We start from the raw sequence: 24,573 nt of genomic DNA, 5'->3' as shown, positions 1-24,573 counted from the left end.
CCAACCATTGGAATGAGATCCTTTGGCTGAGATGACACAGAAGAAAATGATTAGAGGAAATAAGAGGCAGTTATATATTATTTTTCCTCTGAAAGAAAAAGCAGAGGTAATTTATCAGACTACAATTCTGTGAGATCAAGAGACTGAGTAGATTTCAGAGGAGGATTCAAACTTAAATTTAATAAGGTCAGAAACTTTGATTTTAAATTGTTTACCTTGTATTGTTTGGGCTATTATATCATCTCTATTCGTGGTATAATCTTGTCAGTTGAGTGGCTGTACAACCAATCTTCTTCAATATAATCCAATAAAAGAAACAAAGCAAAGGAGATCTATAGTACTGTCTTGGAATTAACATAATTAATATCGCATCTAATCCATTTAAATGGCTTCTGGAGGTAATATCACATAAATGGCAATAAAAAGGGCAACGAGATGGCCAAACTGCCCATCTCATTGGTCACAGGTAAAAACAGTGGGAAAGACCGAATAGGTGGCCTCAAGAAAACACATTACAATACTCTCTTCATCCCTAAGGAGGACACAACATCTCAAGTGAATCATCACATGCCTATTGCTAAATTTACTGGGTTAGTGGTAAAAATAAATAAATAAATAAACGTCTATTGATCATTAGTGGGTACTTCATGTTTTGTTTTGGGTGGTTTGTTTTTTGTTTTTTATTTTGGGGTAAAAAAAGCAAAAAAGCTCTTCCTTTCAATTATGTCATCAAGAACAGAAACTACTCTAAACTCACCATTGTCTCTCTTGCCCTCACCTGATCCTTCTTTTTTTCTGCTTGGAGTGCCTTTTTGTTGCATAACTCCTTTTTTTTTTTTTTTTTAAACTACACTGGGCAGACACTTCCTCCAGGAACTCTTCCCTGATGCTGCCCTCCTTTATAGTCTCCTAAAGAACCATTTTTCTTGCATTTCTGTCTTTAATTATATGACACCCTTAATAGTTTATAAATTTCAGAAGGACAGGATACTTCACACCATCAAATATAAGTCTCCACTCATTTTTAAATGATGTACCATCATTTTATACAGCACTAAGAAAGAAAAAAACACAACTAATTATAATTGCAGGACATCAAAAACTTAAGATGATCTAATTTCAGAGAAGTTAAATGTGGGGGAATAACATGCATCTCAGAATCAAGGAAATTCTACATGTTTTTTAAATATTTTTTTAATGTTTATTTATTTTTGAGAGAGAGAGCACACACACAAGCAGAGGAGGGGCAGAGAATTCGAAGCCGGTTCAGCACTGACGGCAGAGAGCCCAATGCAGGGGACCTGAGCCAGAGTCGGACACTTGGCCAACTGAGTCACCCAGGCACCCCTGAAATTCTACATGTCTTAATTGACTTTGTAGCTTCAATATTAACAAAATTCTGGGCATACAGAAAATGCACAACAAATGTTTGCAAAATGACTGAATGAATGAATGAATTGAACCTAGCTTGATGTTTTTCATCAATATGCATTTTTTAATTCATTCAAAAATCAAAAGATTCTTTTTAAAGAATAAAAATTTTTAAGTTTCAAAACAAGACTTATAGGTATAATTCACAAATATACTGGTTCTGATTTTAGTTGGATACCTTAAAGTACCAGGAAGGAAAAAACAACTGTTTTCGAAATATAACTATTATGGCTTCACATTAAAATAAAAGCCACAATGTCAAGTGCCCGGGTGAACAAACATTATTATATTATGGTAGATGAAAAAAAGAAACATGTTGCTTTGTGATATCCATTCTTGATGATCTGCACTAATAATATGGAAATGGACTGTGAACAATCCAAAATAAAGGATAATTTAAAACTCGTTTATATTTGTTTTTGAAATATTTTCATATACTCGTATTGTGATTAGATAAACACAAACACAGACTGTCTGGCCCAGGGGTAGATATTAATAAATCACGAACACTTGTTTAATTTCAGAAAACAAACTGGTTCTTAATCTTGGATTACATTTATAAGGGGAGGATGTCCTAAATCAAAAGCTGAAACCTTTCAAAAGATACAAGTATGTTTAAGTTTAATCCAAGTGAGATATTTTCAAGTTGTGTTCTCATTTCTTGAGATAAGTCTAGAACCACTGAGAAGCATAAGTGGTATAAAGGAACAGAAAGACTAAAATCCTGCAACTATAAATTTGGAAATCTAGCTTCCTTTCTTTCACATTTTTCCATGTCCTCTAGAAAGAAAATTATAAAAATAACTATCCCTTACTGAACTAGATGCTTTCTATACATTATTTCTAATTTTCAGTAACCTATAGAGTAGATATTAATGCCATCACTTTATACCTACATACATTGAGACTGTAAAAGATTAAATAACTTGTACAAGGTAACAAAGCTAGCAGCAGTAAAATCACCTCTAAAGTTTTGACCTATGTGTAAGTAGCTTTCTGATCTAAAGAAGAAATGTCAGAAAAAAACTGGGAAATCTTTTCTGTGACCAGAAACAAAAGAACCAGCAAAATGAAGGCAGCATTACCTTAATTTACACAAAGAAGCAAGAAAGCTGCTTTGGGAAAAAAATATTCAGAATTCTGAGGACTGATAAATTCCGGAATTCTATTTTGTAATGTCTAGCGGTAGTCAATAACTTTTAGATGGAATATGTACAATAATTAAAAACTACCTTTACTAATATAATACATATGTACCTCACAGGTTTATCACTATGAAAGGCTGATTAAAACTTCTCTATGACTCTACAATTTCAGTATTTCTTTCTGTTTTTATCACTAAGGGAGGTAGTTATTGCATAGGAGTTAGGGGCACAGGTCATAGAGAATGACAAGACCAGATAAAATTCTAACATCATAGCTATATAACTTAAGCAAGTTACTTAGCTTTCCTAAGTCTCATTTGCTTTATTCATAAAATAATGTTATTAATATCTGACTCACAGAGTTATTGTATGAGTAAATGAGATAATGTGTACAAAACATTCTATACAGTATCCAGTACACAGTAAGTGCCCAATAAATGTTATGGTAATATATTTTGGATAATTCTCTGTTTTATTGAGATATATTAAACAAAAACTAAACTTTTTTTATTGGCTGTGGGGTTATGAAACAAAGTGGAAGGCGATCCATTAATATCCCATTCAAAGAGCATGCCTTTTCAGTGTTAGAATGTTTTACCAACAGACTTTCAAACAAAACCCCAGATTTTACAAGAGAAAAAGAGAGACTTCAGTCCTTTGAAATTGTAAAGGGGAAGCACATTTAAAATGTGGGGCAGAATACACTGTAACATGTTACTGCTACAGGAATACAAATGTTTCTCCAGACAAGAGTCAATTTCATCATTTACCACTGAGGGGAGCTGTAACCTAGGAAAAGGTTTATACAGAGTCCCAAGGCTATTTTTAAACTTTCTCACACCTTACAGTATTCAGTTAATAAACTCTGTTTATGCCTGCTATAAAAATAGACTTATGCACCTTTCAATGGGCTACTTTAAAGTAAGTTCTTCAGAAATTTAGAACTGGTATGGCTCTATCTTAAGAGTAATTAAGATTTTCAAAACAAACATTGTTTTTACCATCAATTACGACTCAAATTTAATTGGCTAACTCTTTAACACATCAAGTTAATAAAGCGATTACAGATCTATAATTGAGACACGAGTGCTGAAAACTAAAAGACCATCCATGAGGGAGAAGCTCTTATATGAGAATGAAAGTTAGCTTTTAAAGCTGTAACCAATTTCAAGAAGTCTCAGTTTGTTTGATTTAAAACCTTTAATGACTACTCCAAGCACAATGTTCAAATCTATCCTACAGAAAGGACAGAATTGTTAACATGTATGAACATTTAACACAATTACACTGACGTGATATCCAGCCATCAGAACTCTCCCTACCATGTTTGGACCTGATCTTCCCAAGCTTCCCAGCTCCCCTGGGCTAAAAATGGCCCAGCCAGTATAGTATTCCTTTCATCACTGAGATATACAATGAAGTCCGGCGATACACTGACTCTGGAAGGAGTCAAAGCATGCTATAAATCTGTTATAAATATATTTTAGAACTTCAATCGTGATCATGATGATAACAATGGTAACAGCTAATATTCACTGAAATCATTTAATCTTCACAAGAACCCTATAAATTTGTGGCTGAAAAGTTAAGAAACTTACCACAATCACACAGCTTGTAAGTAGAAGAGCCAAGTTAGGGCTTAAAATTAGGTCTGTCTGACTCCAGAGCCCACATTCTTAATTCACTCTATTTTCATTGCCTACCTTCCCTAATCCCCATTTGAAAATATTTACTGAACACCTATTATATACCCGCTAGTCATGCGGGATTCCACAGTCTGTATATTAACTGAAGATGATTATTAAAGCACCAGTCTAAAATCTCTCAACCTAAAGCGCTAAAGCATGTACTTTATTTTTAAAGATGTCAAAGGGCATTTATGATTTTGTTCAACAAATGTTGAAAAAAGCATTTGCTATGTGAGAAGCACCATGCTAGATGCTGAACAGATAAAAAGATGAGTAAGACCTGGTCTTTCCTTTAAGCCCCAAACTAATACAAAGTATACTCATAATTCAGTAGAGTATTTTTACTTTTATAATTGTAACAAAAGACCTTCTTAAAAATAATTCTGCTACTGGCAATCATTTCATTAAAGAAATTCTAAAATCTACAAATCACTATTAATTTTAATAAAGTAACATTTCTTCTACCACCAAAATGCTAGTGTACTTTAACAATGTATACAGTCAACAACGTGAAAGGTGATGAAATCTGCCATTAGCTTACATTTTCTATGACAAATGTCCACTCTTTATCTTCAAATTCCTCTGCATGAGGATCCTGTAACAAAAGCAAAATATAAAGTTGAAATAGATTTCTTTAAACCATTCAATCCAACCAAGAACATACAAATGGCCGTGCTTTTACCTTTTACCAACTGTTAAAAAGGGACAAGCAGAATAGCCTACTCTTAGAAACTTCCATAATTTCTCTACATCTAAATCATTATTTTATATTGAAAAATTCTCTATTTTACTTACGTTGATGCATGTAATTATCTTCCATCATTGCACCACTGAAAAAAGAAACCTGATCAGAGAGAGTGATAATTTAATGAACTATTAAGAAGCACTTTACTAAGATATAAAATGCTTGGGGTGCCTGAGTGGTTCAGTCCGTTAAGCATGGGACTCTTGATTTCAGCTCAGGTCATGATCTCAAGAGTTAGTGGGACAGAGCCCCATTCTGATGGGGCAGAGCCTGTTTGGGATTCTCTCTCCCTCTCTCCTTCTCCCTGCATGCCCACATTCTCTTTCTCCCAAAATAAATAAACTTAAAAAAAAAAAAAAGATATAAAATGCTCATATAAAAGTCCTCATCCTGTTTTTATACTCGTATATTTTAAACTAAAAGTACCATTTGAGACAAGGTTTTCTTCTGAAGAGGTTATATAAACATCTGGAATTTCAAAGCACAACAAGAGACTTTATAATCTACACAAAATGGCAAATTGGCATGGCTATTGATACCTTCATTCCTCCTCCCTTCCCATCAACCCTGAAAATGCCTCAGAAACCTAAGAAAGGATAATGAAGCCTCCAATCAAAGGCAACTTAAAAAAAAAAAAAAAAAAAAAAAGCACACTTTTGCAAGTATTTACTTGACAAATACTTAATGGTTACTTATTATATAAGAAATTGTAGATGTGAAAATGGACTCAAACACCGTTGTCCTTGCCTCTGAAGACAAACACAACTAATCTAAATAAATATGGTAAAAGAAATACATGGTTTCACCACAGGTTAGAAAACAACACATCAGTTATACAATTATACAATCGAGTATTACTTAGCAATCAAAAAGAATGAAATCTTGCCATTCACAACAACGTGGATGGAACTCGAGGGTATTATGCTAAGCGAAATTAGTCAGGAGAGAAAGACAAGTATCATATGACTTCACTTATATAAGGGCTTTGAGATACAAAACAGATGAACATAAGGGAAGGGAAGCAAAAATAATATAAGAACAGGGAGGAGGACAAAACGTAAGAGACTCTTAAATATGGAGGACAACAGAGGGTTACTGGAGGGGTTATGGGAGGGGGGATGGGCTAAATGAGTAAGGGGCATTAAGGAATCTGCTCCTGAAATCATTGTTGCACTATTTGCTAACTAACTTGGATGTAAATTAAAAAAGAAAAAAAGAAAGAAAAAATAAATAAAAAGAAAATAACACATCACTTACAGGAATACATAGGAAAGTTTTATGAGAAAGAAGGCATCTATGCTAGGTGGGATAGTACAGATTTCCACAGATATTCGAATAAGTAAAGGCAAAAGCAATGGAGTATAAGACATAAAAGAAAAGCAGTGGGGTCACATCTATGTGCATTTACTTATTCAGATTCAACTCCACATATTAGAGAAGGCACAGGGATGGAGGTATTGAGGATGAGAGAATATTTAAATACAGCAGGCTTTGGGCTCAACATTCCACTCTAAGAATGAGGGAGTACACATACATGGAAAATGGGCTCTGCTATTCCTTTAATGGGGTTTAGGTCCCACATGCTTCTCATAGGGAAGCATCTTATTCATGATTGATTCCACTTTAGTCTATTAATAATCTTTTGCTTCTACTGCCACAGCTGAGTTTTGGTTCTTATCATTTTGTGCCTGAGCTATTTCAAGATAAAAGTGACTACGACATTCAGTCTTTCTGCCCTCCAATCAATCTTATACACAGATTATTCTCCCAAACCACAGTTCTGACCGTGTTGGTACCAACTCAGATTTCTTTAATGACACCCACCACCTATGGGATAAATTCCAAACTCCTTAGTTAGTTCTTTATTTCTGTTTACTTATTTTTCACATTAAAGCATGGTGGCTGGCTAATTCTGAGCTGTAGTGAGGCAATTAGTTCTATGAGTAAATCCACACAAATGGGATAAAAAAATCTGTCAAAAAGGAGTTTCTTTTGTGGTGCTGGGCAGAGGGGAGGTAGGAAAGGCTAGAAGAGAAAGACAGGTAGAAAATTCTACCTGATATTTGTTTCCTCAGTTTGGCCCTGTCCACAAACTAGGTTTATGGAGAGAGAATACCGTAAATAAAGGCTGAAGGAACTTTTCCATGAGTGATTTAGGTCATAAACAGTGCTACTTTAGAGACCAACTAATAAAGTATATCACAATGCAGAGGAAAGAGACATCTTACCAACCTTGCTGCCTGCCCTCCCCCCCCCCCCCCCCACCATTTTGTTGAGGAACACAGCAGAGTTTCAGCACAGCTAATATAATTAATAACAATAAATATTTACTAAGCACACACTCTGCCCCAGTTATTGTGCTAAGTGTTTTCATCATCACAGCAACTTATGAAATGTGTAGTATTTTTATTACCATTTAAAAGAACAGAAAACTGAGACCTCAAAGATGTCCCATCCCACAGTGAACAACCAGTAAGTGTTAAAACTATGTTACGATCCAGGTCTGTCTGACTTTTAGTTATGTTGTTGGTTCAGTTTTACTACTTTGTCCCCAGGACCTAGAAAAGTACCAGGCACACAGCAGGCTCTCAAGAATATTTGAGGAATGAATTAATGACTATATCTTATAATTTGACAAATACTGAACACTGCCTTATATATGACATACATTAATTCTCAAAGGAGATGAAACAGTTTTTTTTTAATGTTTATTTATTTTTGAGGGAGAGAGAGAAAGCACAGGGGAGGGGTAGAGAGAGACAGGGATAGAGGATCTGAAGCTGGCTCTGTGCTGACAGCAGAGACCTGATACAGGGCTCAAACTCATGAACTGTGAGATCATGACCTGAGCCGAAGCCAGATGATTAGCCAACTGAGCCACCCAGGCACCCCAGATGAAACATGTTTTAAAAACACAGGCAACGTATTACTCCTAAAAGAATAGTTTCAGTGGGACCAAGGGACACGTTTGATAGGTCAAAGTCAGTAAAAAGACATGAAAGAGCAAAAGTAATGTTCATTTTCAAGCCATTTTAAAATGGCATATATACACACAATTAACTATTTATATTATTGATCAGACAAAAACATCTGTAATGAAAATTGCTTCTAGCGTGTATCAATTAAGTCTTCTCTGTATCCTACTTTCTACCCTCTAGAATCTCCTACCTTACCGCTGCAGTAAAGAGAAAAACTGAAAATGGCTCAAAGAACCATTTTTATTTTCAAAACCCTAAAAGGTTTTTTTTGTTTTTCATTTACTAGAAACAGCTATTTTCAATCTAATTCAAATTTCAAAAACAAACATGCAGAGTAAAAAAATTAGTATCTGGTCAAGTTGTAGGAAAATGAAACATACAACTTTTTGCAAAAGCATTTTGTCTATGAGCACACTTCTGTGGATACCAACCACACTTAGGACAAAAAGGGTTCAGAGCAGTCCTTTCCCACTTGCAAATTTCAAGATTAAATGAGTTGTGAGACTTTAATAAAAGTAAAAGAGAGGAAAATATGAAAAAGTTTTCCACTTGAATATTTCAAATGCTGTTCAAAAGCAAGATCCAAAAATTACACTGAAGGAATAAAAAGTTGTTTTATCATTCTGCCCTTCTGTTAGAAATCTGGAGAGAGGGGGAGTTGGGGAGATAAAAGCCTCCACTGAAAATATTGTTTTAATATTTAAAATGGTTGCAAGTTTGCCTCAATATCACAATTAACCAAAAATGTTTACTACAACAAACTGGGGAGAAATGGATATTAGTTCTTCTTCCAACAGACTAAAACTCAAAGTCATAAAAGTTCAGTGATAAGGATATGCTGAACATTCTCATCAGTACTTGAAAACAACACTTATCTCTTAATCCTCCAAGTACCCATTTCAACAGCCACTTTCAACTCAGAATCACTCAGCTAGTACACATCCTTTTCCCAAACACATGGCTGTCAATTATTTATCAGCCCTATTCTAGCCCCTTACTCTCTATCATCATTTTTTTCAAGTTGTAAAACTATGTCCATTCGTTTTCTTTCCTAGTGTAAACAGCAAATCAAATCAAAATATTCAAAAAATTACTTAAAAGTCTTCCTCAAGCATGTCGGAGATCTTGCTGTTGTAATCTATATTCATAGCAGTTTTGTTTTTTTTTTTATTACAGAATAGGATGTACAATGTGAAGGAAAGAAGAAGGGCTAAATCACTGTGACTTAGCAAGTCATGTTCTTCTTTAGTCTCAGTTTCCTTATCAGTACAAAAGGGATAATTATACAACCTTGGTTGGGGTTGCTGTGTGAGAATGATAGGAAATGTTCCAAAGGTCTTGCTGCTACCTACTAAGCTTACTGTACCATTCCAGTAAGAGATATATGGATAAAGGGAGTTTAATAACAGGCTTTTAGTACAGCTGACTAAAGGACTATCAGATAGTCCTGAACCTCCTTGAAAAAAGGAAGAGTAGTGACTATCTCACCCCTTATTTCTCTCTGGGAAAATTAAGTATGTGTATATATGACAAGCACGATTGAGCAATGTTATAACGTCAATAACAGTAATATCAAGACTATAAAACATAAAGTGCTAAAAATCTTTTGTAAAATAGATATCTGTGAAATACAGAGCATTTAAAAGTAGTATTCCATTCATGAGTTAGTATATTAACATTCATCACACTCTTCTGTTTTACTGATCTCTGCAGTAGTTCCTGAATAAATGTATTAATAAATTAGATCACAAAATTAAAAGGACTTTTTTACACACTGATTTCATGCTAAGCCATATAATGTTTCTCTACTTAAATTTCATGTCCTTAAATATTTAGTGGATTTTCACAAACTTTACATTATTAAATTATGCTCAATGAGATGTCTTTCTTCCTTCTGTCCAGCAAAAGTAACTTCAACACAACCGGAATGATTCAAAGAAGAAATTAAGCATTGTTTTCTAATTTTACCACTTTCAAAAAGGCTAAAATGAAACCTTTCCCCACCATTTTGGGGAAGCAGGTAAGGAGTTAGGAAAGTAAACATTCTAGTGCCTAATGGGAACTCAGTGAGGACTACTTTGTAATGTTTCAAGAAATATGGAAGACTTTCAAGAAAAAAAAACATGTATGTATAACAGGCAGGTAGTTATACACACAGCTATGTTTTTGGATCTGTCCTTTGAATTTACAACCAGAATCTTGCTTTTAAGCTACAGTACTTGTAAAATATTAATGTCATTAAGATATTTATCAAATACCAATTTAAAATTTCTCTTCTTACATTAACATAAATAAAATACTTGTTTTTAAAAATTTTTTTTAATGTTTATTTTTGAGAGAGAGAGAGTGTGCAAGCAGGGGAGAGGCAGAGAGAGAAGTAGACACAGAGTCTGAAGCAGGCTCCAGGCTCTGAGATGTCAGGACAGAGACTGACGCAGGGATCGAATCCACGAGCTGTGAGATCATGACCTGAGCAGGAGTCTGGCGCTTAACCGACAGAGCCACCCAGGTGCCCCTAAAATACTTACTGAATACTAATTTTAAAACATATCTTCTGATTAGTCAATTAGGGCTAACAAAATGAGGCTCAGGACTAAAGAATTCCACAAACCTCACTTTCTACGATAAAGCACTTTAAAGTTTCCTATGGGTAGGGTGCCTGGCTGGCCCAGGCAGTTAAGCATCCCACTTTGGCTCAGATTACGATCTCATGGTTCAGTTCATGAGTTTGAACCCCGCTTTGGGCTGTGCTCACAGCTCAGAGCCTGGAGCCTGCTTTGATTTTGTGTCTCCCTCTTTCTCTGTCCTTCCCCCCCTGGTGCTCTGTCTCTCTTTCTCTCTCAAAAAGAAACATTAAAAAAAATTTTTTTTTAAGTTTCCTGTGGGTAGACTATAGGAAGTAGTAAGAGAAGTATTTCAACTGATCTCAAAATTGTTAACAAGTTGAAAAGGACTCCCAAATTATTCTGATTTCATAGACCATGAAATACCCTCATGAACTTGTATTGATATAAACTGCTATATCCACAAAAACAATGCATATTCTATATATTTGGACCCAAATATATAGAACAACGAATACTGAAATATTCTGTCATTTAGAACCATGATTATAAAATAATAAGTTGCATAAATTATAAAAATGGAACTTACCTTAAAAAGTGTCACAGTGATTTCAATGTTTTCAGGAACAGGCCACACTACAACACCACGGTATGGATTTTTTATTCCAGGTTGCCAGCTATGAGCCTACCAGAATAGTTAAAATAATGGCTTTAATATGAAGTACAGGAAATGCAATGTTAATAATTTACAAAAATTTATTGACACTGTTTATCTATTAGATCTGTAGTCTCCTTGAAACAAAAAAGATTAATCAAGTTAGATTTTTCAAGCATTAAAGTTGGGCCATGACAGTTCTATCACATGATAGCTATAGATTACTATCTGTAACCAAAATTTCACTATCTCCCTCCCACCATCACATGCAAGAATATGCAAAAATGAGGTGTCTCATATTTTCAAAAGCTACTGTTTGTGATTGGATAAAAATTTTTTAGGAGAAATATTTTAAAAATTATTTTGTGATCGGGGCACCTGGGTGGCTCAGTCAGTTAAGCGTCCAACTTCAGCTCAGGTCATGATCTCATGGTTTGTGAGTTCAAGCCCTGTGTCAGGCTCTGTGCTGACAGCTCAGAGCCTGGAGCCTGCTTCAGATCTGTGTACCCCTCTCTCTCTGCCCCTCCCCTACTTGTTTTCTCTCTCTCTCAAAAATAAATAAACATTAAAAAAATATATTTTTTGATCTAGGAACTTAAAGGCAAATTCATTCTTTAAAAGGAAAAACAAAGTGCATACTTTGCATTTAAGTTCATTTCCCATTAAACTGTAATGTTTATTTGGGACAAGTAAAGAAGAAAACAGTTTTTATAGAGTTAATATTTCTAGCACTTGTAATTTTAAAGATTCTTTTTCCTTGTCAATCTGGTTTATTGTGGTTCCCTAAGGACCTCCCAAAATTTGGAAGTCATCACTATAGTTCTTTCTTTGTGGTGGCATTTCCAGTCAAAGCTGATGGAAGATTAGGTATGCCAAGACATCTCCGTTTTCTTTTCTATGAGCTGCAGGACACTCCATGAAAGTGATAATGAAAGCTAACACTATGGAGTACTTTCTAAGTGTCAGTCCAAGTTTGAAATTTACTTATGTTTAACTCATTTAATTAGCATAAGAACCCTATGAGGTAGCTACTATTCATTCATTCATTCATTCATTCATTCATTCACTGACTCACTCACTGATTCACGCATACAATTGATTCTATCTGCCAAGCACTGTCCAGGCACTGGAGTAGTTTAAAAAAAAAAAAAAAAATCTGCTTTAGTGGAGTTAACGATATACTAGAAAGAAGCAGACAAACAAAATAATTAAGTAAAATATACAGTATGTTAGATAGAGGAAGTGCTATGGAGAAAAAAATGGAAGAAAGAAGGCTGGAGGGGAGGCAAGAGAAAGTAACAAATGTCAACAGGATAGTCAGAGAAGGCATCATTGAGAAGGAGACACTTGAGAGAAGGCCTGACAGAGGTAAAGGAATCAGATACATAGATACATGGGATGAGACTTCTAAGGAGATGGAACAGCAACTGGAAAGGTCAGTCAGATAACAACAAGGCCAATGTGGTTGGAGCAAAGTTGGATACCAGGCTGGAGAAATAAGGAGGGTCCAGTCATAGAAGGCTCTGAGAGTCCATTACAAAGACTTTTGACTTATTTATAATTCGAGTGAAATGGAAAGCCACTGAAGGTTTTTAAGCAAAGGCATGATGCTCTAAGTTATGTTTTAAAGGACACACTTCACTAATATAGCAAGAATAGGCTGTAGACATAAGAGAGGAAACAGGAAGACCAAGTAGAAGCTATAGCAATAATCCTGGGGAGAGGTGATGGTGATTTGGCTTCAAGTAGTAGAAAAGTGGTAAAGTGGTCAGATTCTGGATATATTTTTTCTTTATATTTTCAAGACAGAAACAACAAGATCTGCAGACTACATGAGAGAAAGAAGGTAACCAAGGCTGATTCCAAGGATTTTGCCCTTGAGCAACTGGAAGAAGAGAATTGCTATTAACAAATACAAAACAAGACTGCAAGAAGAGCAGGTTTGGAAAGTAAGATTGGGAACTCTGTTTTATACACATTAAATCTAAGGTGCATATTATATATTCAAGTGTAGATCTTCAAACAGGCAGCTGGAATAAATCTGGGAATCATTACCATACATAGGTGATACTTAAAGCTTAAGAGTGGATATGATCCCAAGGGACAGAGTACAGATAGAGAATATAAATGTTCAAGAACTGAACCTTGGAGCATAACATTAACAGGTCCAGGAAGTGAGGAGGAATCAGCAAAAGAGGGTTGGTACAGCAGAAGGAAAACCAGAGGTGTGTGGTATCCTGAAAGTCCAGTGAAGAAAATGTTTCATGGAGTGGGAGACAATCTGTGCCAAATCTTGGTGATAGGTTAGACAGAATGAGACCTGAAAAATAACCATCGGATTTAAGAAAGCAGAAGCCAATTCTGACTTCACAAGAGCCATTTCAGTGGAATGATGAGAGCAAATGCCTGACTGGATTGGAAAGGGTTCAACAAAGAATAAGAAAAAAGAAAGTAAAGATATCAAGTACACTGAATTCCTCTGAGATTTTTGCTGTAAGAGAAAGAGAAAACTAGTCTGCCTTTAGTGGTAAAATAATGGCAGAGAGAATTTTTTTAATAAAAATATTTTAATGCTGATGGTAAATATCCAGTTAAGAGGGAAAACTGAATGATGCAAAAGAGAAAGAATTACTAGAGTCATGTCCTTAACAGTAGGAAAAGGAGACAGATTGACCTTTGCCAGAAGCATAGATAATTCTTTCATGATAACAAGAAAGAAGCTAGAGGATATGACTGCAGGTGTGTGACAAGGAACAAATTTAACAGATGAGGAAAATGAGACACGGACTTGCCCAAGATCACAGCAAGTAAGTGGCAGAAGTTGGATATGAACCCACAAAATGGAAGTGAGAAAGGATCAAGATCATGGAAACTTATGTCCATTCAAATCTTATCATATGTTGTTAGTTAAGATACCAGCATAAGATAGGTTTAGCAGCATCTCCCCACTTCAACTCATAAATTGTTAGTAATTCTCTCTCTATTCTCTCTCCATTGCCGTCCAATCATAAAACTTCAGGGAAGGAAAGGGAAGTAGACACTGACCACAACAGAGTTAGCACACTATACCCAACAGCAAAAAGCTGAGTTCTACTGATTAAAGAATATCTCTAGAGATTCTTCTATTCCTCTATTTATGGAAATATGCCTATTGACAATTCTAGAACAAAAACTTCACAAAGTCAAGAATCTCCATTTTGAAAAGTAAATTTCTGCCTACCTTAGATAATCCTTAATCAAAACTCCACTCTACATACTCTACATAGTTAATCTTGAAGATTTATGACAATTCTAATTCTTACGTACTGTGATAGTAGGTCAGACTATTCCTCTGGTCTTTCCAAACTCACCATCATTATATTTTCATAGCCTCCCCACAGAATAAAAACATAAAAAGAGTATAATAACTGAACTTTTCTCATTAGCCACAGCAGCAAAGATACAGTATTTGTAAAATTCTTTTTTTTAATTTTTTTTAATGTTTATTTACTTTTGAGAGAGAGTGAGCATGCACCTGAGCAAGTGGGGGAGGGGCAGAGAGAGATGGAGACACAGAATCCGTACAGGCTCCAGGCTCTGAGCTGTCAGCACAGAGCCCGATGCAGGGCTCAAACTCACAAACTGTGAGATCATGACCTGAGCCAAAGGCAGACGCTCAACCGACTGAGCCACCCAGGTGTCCCATTTTTTTAATGTTTATTTATTTTTGAGAGAGAAAGAGAGAGAGAGAGAGAGGGCACAAGCTGGGAAGGGGCAGACAGAGAAAGGGAGACACAGAACTGGAAGCAGGCTCCAGGCTTTAAGCTGTCAGTGCAGAGCCCGATGCAGGGCTCGAACCCAGAAACCACGAGATCATGACCTGAACCAAAGTTGGATGCTCAACTGACTAAGCCATTCAGGCGCCCCTAGTATTTGTAAAATTCATAATGAAAAAATGACCATCAATGGATTTTAGACCTGAAGATACCCTTAGGAGATCTAATCCAGATAAGAAAACTAAAGCAATCAAAGAGTAAATAGCTTGCCTGAACCCACATGAATAATCAGTAGGAGAACCACCTACATGATTTCCAAGTTCAAATTTCTTCACCCGACCAACATCTTACCCAGCTCTATCTCTGATTCATACAGTGGTCAAGAAAATAGTCTTCTATCGCTAAATTCTTAACATTTATGTGGATAATACAAATATCAAAAGTGAGAAAAGCAGGGAATGCAGAGATCACTGGGCAGAGTTAGTAGATAGTAATATCAGATAATTTCTTCAGGTACCCTAATGCTAGCACTCTAAATGACCTCTTTCAATCCTCCTTCTTCGATCACAGAATAGAAATTAGATTGCTGAACAAACAAAAATAAAATCTGGTTAACAAACTAAAATCTTTTTTTTTTTTTTATTAAAAGAAGATGTAAGGGTGTTAGTTCCCAAGTTGCTAATATGCTGCCATTTTCTTACCATTCCACTCAGCATCTCTGTCCCCAGCAACAAAGGTCCAACTAAGTCAGAGCTCTGGTTTTCTGATATTCCTTTTAGAGTCTATACAACCTGGCTAAGTTAGGACACTGTAACAACATCAATTAGTCTGGCTGAGTAGCTGGCACCACCTCCTTTATAATGTTAGCGAAATATTATATGGTAGGCAGAAAACAGAATGAAGTAAATTTTATTGCAAAGGAAACCAGGGATGTACATAGTAGCAAACACGAAAAAAAAGATTCCTATTTTCAAACAGCTTACTAAAACTTTCACTTCCAACTGAATTCAGGAATCTGAACCTAGAAAAAGAATGAAAAGTCCAATATGGGCAAAAATAGATTTGTAAAAAAAAAAAAAAAAAAAAAAATTGTACAAATCCATAGAGACATTAATTTATGTTTTTAAGAATTTGATTTAGGAGAAGCACATACTTGCAAACATCACTACTATAAGAACCCTGATTGGTCTTCACTGAAAGTAATAGAAAAGATTTTCTCAGAAAAAATTAGGCACTGGGGCAACTGGGTGGCTCAGTCGGTTAAGCAGCCTACTTCGGCTCAGGTCATAATCTCACAGTTTGTGAGTTCGAACTCCGTGTCAGGCGCTCTGTGCTGACACCTCGAAGCTTGCAGCCTGCTTCAGCTTCTGTGTCCCCCTCTCTCTCTGCCCCTCCCCCACCTTCTCTTTCCTCTCTCTCTCTCTCTAAAATAAGTAAATGTTAAAAAAAAAAAGAAAAAGAAAAAAATTAGTCACAGAAACGCACATACAGCTATTCAGCTCCTTTGCACAGTTAAGAAAGGCAGGTTGTCTCTTTATTTGCCAGCAATCTATCTAATACAGATAATAGTACAAAAGGATTAGGCCACATTATCCAGTTCCCCTTATACGATTTTTCTCATTTTTTAATCATATGACAGATCTTTTGACATGCCAAAGCAAACCTATAAAAAAGGTAACATTTCTCAATTTAGGGTACTGACTCTATAAAATGCCTTACTTTCTAATTATTTCATGTCATACCTTCCCTAAAAGACTTGTACCTAATATGGTACTAAACACAGAATAAACATTCACTTGTTATTTGTGATTCCTACAAAATGAAAATATTTCACTAAAAATATATAGCTGTCACTTGTTAAATAGATAATTTTCGGTTTATAAAAATGCATATACCCATATGTTTAAGATGTCACATGTAGAGTTTACCTTAGAGTTGTCGCCATAAGGCAAAGCTCTGCAACTGTACCCTGCCCCTCCTGTTATCTCAGCACATTGTAAAAGGCTGTAGCACAACCACAGAGCAAGAAAGTAAAGGTGGTAATGCCATCAAAAAGCTTGTGAGAACTTTAAAGCTCTGGTTTCCCTTTGGAATCCTCCCATTTCTCTGTGAGCTTAAACTTCTGTTGGAAAACCATATTTAAGGCAACATACTACTCTGCCATAATTTATGGGGACTATCATAGTTGCTTTGATTCCTACTGCCATATATTTTACCAAAAAATAATTTTATTTAAGTATATACAAATCAACTGCAGCCTAACAAATCTTTGTTATAAATGCCATGACTTGAGGAGAAGAGGTAGGGAAGCTGCACATTGTATTGATTATCCATGGTTAACTACTTTCTCAATAAAAAATGAGTTCTAATTATATATTTAGCTATCAAGATAAACATGTGCCCAAAGAAAGTGAGCACTAAACTAAGAACTAAACTTTAAACTAATTAAGGTAGGGTCGCCTGGATAGCTCAGTCAGATAAGCATATGACTTTTGATTCCAGCTCAGGTCATAATCTCACGATTCTCAGGTCATAATCTCACGATTCATGAGATCAAACCCGCATTGAGCTCCACACTGATGGAGCGGAGTCTACTTAGAATTCTCTTTCTCCCTCCCTCTCTGCCCCTCCCTCACTCGTGCTCCCTCTTTCAAAATAAGTAAATAAAAACATTTAAAAAAAATAAGGTAGTGTGCCTTATTATTTTACTCACTAATCTGATATTTATCTGGGTCTCAGTTATAAGTTTCAATCTATCAATCAATATAAAAAAAGGCAGGTATACTCAGAATCAGGAAAGAGAAATAATAAGCTATATGGATAACAAAAACCAAATTGACTACTATGCAACTCAAACTCTTTCCAAAAACATAGTTAAAAGTAAAAACTAGAATGTTTTCTGCCCAATGGTTGCAGAGATCTTTTTTTCTCCCTCAGTGACTTCAATGGGACTCAGCAGCAAATAATGTATATCTTAAAGGAAAACCATCAGAAAACAGAAGTATCTTTCAGAAGAAATAAAATGGTTCTAGTCTTTGGTTTTGGTATAACTGATACTAATTTAATAAAAAATAGCTGGAGACAAGTTTGTGTGTGTGTGTGTGTGTGTGTGTGTGTTTTAAAGAATTCCAAAATGTCATGTATTTCAAGTTTCTTAAGATTAAAAAAAGTTACCTGCTTAACTTTTACAATAATATTGTAATCATTTCTTTCATAATTTCTGACACTGATTTTTAAGTCTCCCTCTTTTCTTTAGCTGTCTGTACAACTTATAACACAGCATTTCACATATGTATGAACATACTATGCACTTGCTTTAACACATGGTGGGTTCTTAAATTTTTTTCAAAAAAACTACATCTATAATATTTTAAGAGGAAACACAATGATTCTGAAATATCCAGGAGGGATTTAAAATATTAAGAGTGCCACAATTTGACAGTAGTACAAGAATTAATTCTTTCTAGAAAATATGCATTCTGGGAAAAATCAACCTATAGCCACATATGTTTGGATTTTACTATCTGGATTCAATCAATATTTGATACAATATTAAAAATAATTTGGCCTTAAAAGTTATTTGACTGACTTTTGAAAATGCAATTAAATAAAGGTGTATTTTACTTCAAATATGGGTATGCATTATGAGTTGGTCTATAATCTACAGTATTTCATTATGTTTCATATTTTTTTAGAAAATAATTAGTATCTAATTATTAAAAGGAGAAAATTATTTTCTGTTGATAGCTAAAAACATGTTAAATCTAAAGTTTATAGTTATAGTTATATTCATCTATCATACTTAGTGGATGACCTTATATTATTCCTCTCCACAAAAGCCTAAGACCCACTAGGCAAAAATAACAATATCCAGCAAAACAGAGAAGACCCTAAGCCTATTTTCAGAACTCTTTCTCATATGTGAATGGATAAGAAAATACAGGTCCAAAATACAATGCCCCAAAACTATAAATATATGCTTTGAAGAAGATATCATTCGTGATATGATGTAAATGGGCCTTTCCTATATGGCTGGTGGAAATACATTTAAAAGTTAAAAATGTATCAACCCACTGATTTCAGTCCTAAGTATCTGCCCAAGAGAAATTAAAATATTTGTCTCCTAAAATACTGGTATGGTAATATTTATAGTAAACCTCTTTGCAGTAGTGAATATTCAAAATATACACTGGAAATGAATCAAATCATCAACAGTGGCATAAATAATCAAACTGCAGTAAATTCATTTGATGGAATACTACTCACCAATAAAAAAAAAAACTACCATATTCACAACAGCATGAATAAACCTCAAAAACATTACGTTGAACAAAAGAAACCACACACCAAACAGTACTGCTGTATGATTCCATTTAAATGAAATTCAAAAACAGGCAAAATTACTGTATGGTGACAGAAAAATCAGAATAGTGGTTACCTCTGAGAGTTGGGAATTAACCAGAGGAGGACACAAAGGAAAAAGTGACGAAAATAGTCTATATGCTATTAGGAGTACTAATTACACAAGTATATATTGACTTAAATTGTATAATTAAGATCTATATGTAATTTTAGCACAATAAAATTTGACAAGATACCACAAAAATATTAAAAATTCTGAAATTTAAACTTGATTTAATTTTAATTAAAAGGAATAAATTTTTTCCTCACACAGGACTACTTATGGAAAAACCAACATCCTTAACATGCTTGTAATTATTATGTGCTTATAGAAATACATTCATACTTATTTACAGAATGGAATTTTTAAAGTATCTGCAGAATTGTTACTGAACATTTTAAAAATTCTGTTCTACTCCCCACAAAGCTATAAGTGCAAAAAATTAAAACCTTTGGGTGCCTGGGTGCCTCAGTCGGTTGAGCATCCAACTTCAGCTCAGGTCATGATCTCACAGTTTGTGAGTTCAAGCCCTGTATTGGGCTCTGTGAGGACAGCTCAGAGCCCAGAGCCTGCTTCAGATTCATGTCTCCCTCTCTCTCTGCCCCTCTCTGCTCATGCTCTGTCTCTTTCTCTCTCAAAAATAAATAAACATTAAAAAAATTTTTTTTAAATTAAAATCTTTGAAAAACCCAACTCCTTTTCTACTGCAGCCCAGCAATGGACTCCAAGAACTCACCATTCCTTAAGTGTGCCCTAACTTCATCCTCTTGGAATCTGAGTAAATAATCTCAGGTACAATTTTGTAAGTGTTACCTAGTTAATCATTAATTCATAAATACACTAGTACAGAGAAGCTAGATAACTGTGATGTTATCCAAGGCTACCAAATCCAAGATCAAAACTCAGGTATCTGGCTCCCATTTACAGAACTGCAGTTACACAATCAAAATGCCTAATCAACCATTTTAGTAGTAGATCATCAGAAATAACCCAACATGTCAAGTAATATTTTAAAATCTACAATGGGACTACAGAAGTTTAATAATTTAACTAAAAGTTAAATTCAACATTTGGGTACGAAATTTTGAAAAGAGACAAACCTTCGAAGACTTCCTTCGGCTTCTTCTTGTCCAAACCACCACCAGTTTATCTGGTTGCCTGTCAAACAGGAAAAAGATTAAGTATAATTTAAGTTCTCTTACATCAAATTAACAAAGTTTAGTTCTGGTGCCTTTTTTAAAAGGACAAAAATGTCGGGGCGCCTGGGTGGCGCAGTTGGTTAAGCGTCCGACTTCAGCCAGGTCACGATCTCGCGGTCTGTGAGTTCGAGCCCTGCGTCAGGCTCTGGGCTGATGGCTCGGAGCCTGGAGCCTGTTTCCGATTCTGTGTCTCCCTCTCTCTCTGCCCCTCCCCCGTTCATGCTCTGTCTCTCTCTGTCCCAAAAATAAATAAAAAAACGTTGAAAAAAAAAAAAGGACAAAAATGTCATCTACTTTACATTACATAGAGCAGTTGCTTTTACAATAAGTCTCTCTAAATTATTCAAAAATAGCAAATGTTGAATATAAATGTAATCTAATTTAAATGACTAATATTTTATCCACATGTTTTTCTAAAAATCCTTTAGTAAGTTAATCCATTGGGACAAACCAAGTAAAATAAAATACTTGGAACTGGTGACAAAAGAAAAAGCACACATACATCTTCTCTAAAAAGTAATGCTATATACATCTAACGCATTATCTACTTTAATCTGGAGACAACAGCATAAAAATGACACTTACAAAATAATTTAAATCTATGGGTTATACTACTTTTGCATCTCATATCTTATGAACAATGCTGCGGTTTTCAAAACATTTGCATAATCTCAAAGATCTTCATAAAAGCAATACAGTACTAAAACAACATGTAAGGTACATACTATTATTCCTATTTTGTAAGCTTAAAAATTGGCAAAATAACTCATCAAAAGTTCTGGCACTGGGGCACCTGGGTGGTTCTGTCGGTTAAGCATCTGACTCTTGATTTTGGCTCAGGTCATGGTCTCACAGTCATGGGATCTAGCCCCACGTCGGGCTCTGCATTGACAGTGAGGAGCCTGCTTGGGATTCTCTTTCTCCCTCTCTCTCTGCCCCTACTCACCCCCCTCCTGCACTCTCTCTCTCTCTCTCTCACTCAAAATAAATAAATAAATAAACTTTTTTTTTTTTTAAATCTCTGGCAGAACCAAATATGAAATACAGGTCTTTTAACTCTCAGACCCCTCTTCCTTACCTTCTGCTAATATAAAGTAAAAACAAACAAGCAAAAACCTTACGTTCTCAGCTAATACAATTGCATTCTCTTTAATACTTGGGGAAAATATCAAGATTATGATTATCAGTTATTTTCCTTAAATCTTTATTTTAAAAAATTTTAGATAAAAGCTTTTTAACCAAGAAATGAATGGTACACTCATCTTGGTGACCTTCACCTCTTTCCATGTGTCATTTATTTTACCCTAAAATCCGTCACCATCAGCAGATGACCTGTCCTCTTATTTCATTTAATTAAATACATACATATACATATATACACATAAAAGGCCACCAGTCATGAATCCCTTACCCAGTGATTCACCTACAAACCTGTCCAAAGAGAGAGTTGCCCAATGAAAAAGTACTGAGTAACTAACCCAAAATGTAGCATAGAAAAATAAAATGATAAAAATATTTTAAAACCAGGTAAGAGACATAAAAGACAGATTGAGAAGTACATACACCTAGTAGAAATTCTAGAAGTTCAGAACAGTGGGAATGGCAAAGAAAATACTGAAGAGATAAGGCTAAGAATATTCCAGACTTGAAGAGAGAGTCCTTAGATAGAAAGTATATATGAATGAACAGGATAATTAAAAATAAATCTAATAGCTAGATACTGTGCTACAAAACAGCAAGAATAAAGAGAAAAACCATAAAAGACAGGTTACCAACAAAGGAATGGCTGGACTGATAGCAACTTCTCGTTAGCAGAAACAAAGCCCAAAAGACAATAAAATTAATGATCTTCAAGTTGCTAAGGGAAAATAGCTGTCACCCTTGAGTTTTATACTGCTAATCCATCATTTAAGAAATGGTTTTAGACATTGTCTAACAAAGAGCAGATAGTCAATAAATATTTGAATGAAAAAAAAAAGAATAGAAATGGTTTTAGGCATATGAAGACTTAAGAGTTTACAACGCACACATCCTAGTTAACTAAGGGAAGGAGTAGGATGCAAAAAGCAACATAAATATCATAAAATGTTAATTCTTGTTCATTTTAGGTCACAGAACTCAAAGAAACGCTAGAAAAAAAAAAACAGGAGGAAGGTTCCAGTAATGAAAATGACTAAGTAGGGAGTCATCTAAACAAATGAACAATGTTTCTGATGGTGATAATAACCAGCATGGTATAAATAGAAAATTGGTGGTTCTCCATCCAAGACTCAGTTCAATTCTGAGGGTCAGGCATTAAAGACAACAACTGTAAACTAAAACCAGTAGCTTGGTTTGGTGAATCTTCCCACAGTGAAATTTTGGGAGCAATAACCAAATGCTAAATAAGATGAAACAGAAGAAAGTTTGTATGAACTATCAAGAGTGTTAACTTAAAATCCAAACCAACACAAAAACAAACATAACCTTGTTCAACACACAGAGAAGCAGAATAGGACAAATGACAGTGAAGATGGGGAGCTGTAAAGTAACAGATGGAGGTGGGAAGAAGGTATGATCAATGCTGACAGCTTAACAGTACAGGAAATGAGTAGCCAACAAGTGTATAAACTACCTTATTTGAAAGTATTTATGGCTTGTTAGAATGAACATTTAACCTAGATTACTACTAATCTTTTCATTATGTTCTCATCTCCACATCGCCAGGTGACCCCAACTTTTAATGATATTTCTATGGTACTTCTTTAGAAATGCTATAAAATCTTACAGCTTGTCCTTGCTTATTATCCCATACTGGTCTCTTATATGGAAGGTACTAACAAACTGGCGCTTACAGGTTGAATTTAACACATTCATTTCCCTTAATAATATTCCATTTTATTTAACTTTTAATTTAAATTTTGAAAATCCTTTCTAAATTAAATGCCTTTAAACAAAGTCCATGTTGTCCGGATTACTAGAGCCTCCAACGCTACCAGCTGTTTCACACCTGACCAGCTTCTGCTTTGGCCCTTTGACAACCTGGCATGCAAAATAACGTCCATATTCCTGAATGTTGTTTTTATGAGGCACTTTACCACCCAACTCTATCTTCCTTTCTGTATAACTTACAAATACCTGAACATGTATTCCTTCAATCTCTTCACATTGCATGCTATTACCTTTCTTTAAAAACTTCCTCTTTCCTCCCTTTTCTACCTGATAAACCCTTAATTCATCACTTCCTCTGTGAAACCTTGACCACTTCTCATTTCCTTTCTACGCCATTCCATATTCCAAACCTTAAGCAGCTATCTGCCCCTACTACTGTATTTCCAGTAATACCCTAGAAACACCTGTATCTAAATATTCTATATGCCCTGTATTACACTATTATTTCTATCTCCTACACTAGACTGCACTCCTTTATCAACCATATCTTTCTTTATATTCTTAGCAGTTAGTTAGAATTTGGTACAAGGTTGAGGCTCAATGAACATTTGCTACTGAATGAACCTTAAGTTTCCACCAGGAATTCCCAGTTGGTTAATTATAATTGATCAGGTCTAACTAAAGCCAGTAGCTAAATAATACATCCTCTCTGTAGCTTATTCAAATTTTACAGGGATTCCGACCTTGGCTGTACATTGGAATCTCCTGGGAAACTTTGAAAAATACTGATGCCTAGGTCCACTCCTAGAGAATCTGATTTAATTGGTGTCATGTGCAGGTGTTTTTTTAATTCCTACAGGTGATTCTAATTGTGCAGCCAACGTTGAGAACCACTGTTATCACAGGGACAGTGGTAAGTAATCCCTGTTAACTCCTGACTTAACACAAGTGAGGCATAAGTTGCGCCAGCAGTGGGGGTATCTCCCCACCCCCATCCAGGCCACCTGCACTGTTGCCTCCTTCCAACTCAGCTTTTCAGCATCTCCCTCCCCTCAATCATTCTGATCTTACTTCAGATGTGTTACTTCACAACAGGGAAGACTTTTACTATAAAAAATCAGGACCGTGGTCTCCTAACCT

General features: G+C 35.2%; 1 protein-coding gene across 13 annotated transcripts in view; it reads right to left on the bottom strand.

Moving 5' to 3' along the window:
* The window catches only part of EHBP1 (EH domain binding protein 1), a 375,396-nt gene that overhangs the window by 252,225 nt on the left and 98,598 nt on the right, over positions 1-24,573 (bottom strand). For all 13 annotated transcript variants that reach the window (XM_049650279.1, XM_049650277.1, XM_049650275.1 and 10 more), the window contains 3 exons: positions 20,464-20,521; positions 11,141-11,236; positions 4,806-4,859 (listed from right to left, as the gene is read on the bottom strand). In XM_049650279.1, coding sequence (XP_049506236.1) covers positions 4,806-4,859; positions 11,141-11,236; positions 20,464-20,521 — 208 coding nt within the window. The remainder of the gene's footprint in view (positions 1-4,805; positions 4,860-11,140; positions 11,237-20,463; positions 20,522-24,573) is intronic.

Source organism: Panthera uncia, assembly GCF_023721935.1.
Source record: "Panthera uncia isolate 11264 chromosome A3 unlocalized genomic scaffold, Puncia_PCG_1.0 HiC_scaffold_11, whole genome shotgun sequence".
NCBI lineage: Eukaryota > Metazoa > Chordata > Mammalia > Carnivora > Felidae > Panthera > Panthera uncia.
This window is presented reverse-complemented; position numbering and strand designations above follow the sequence as displayed.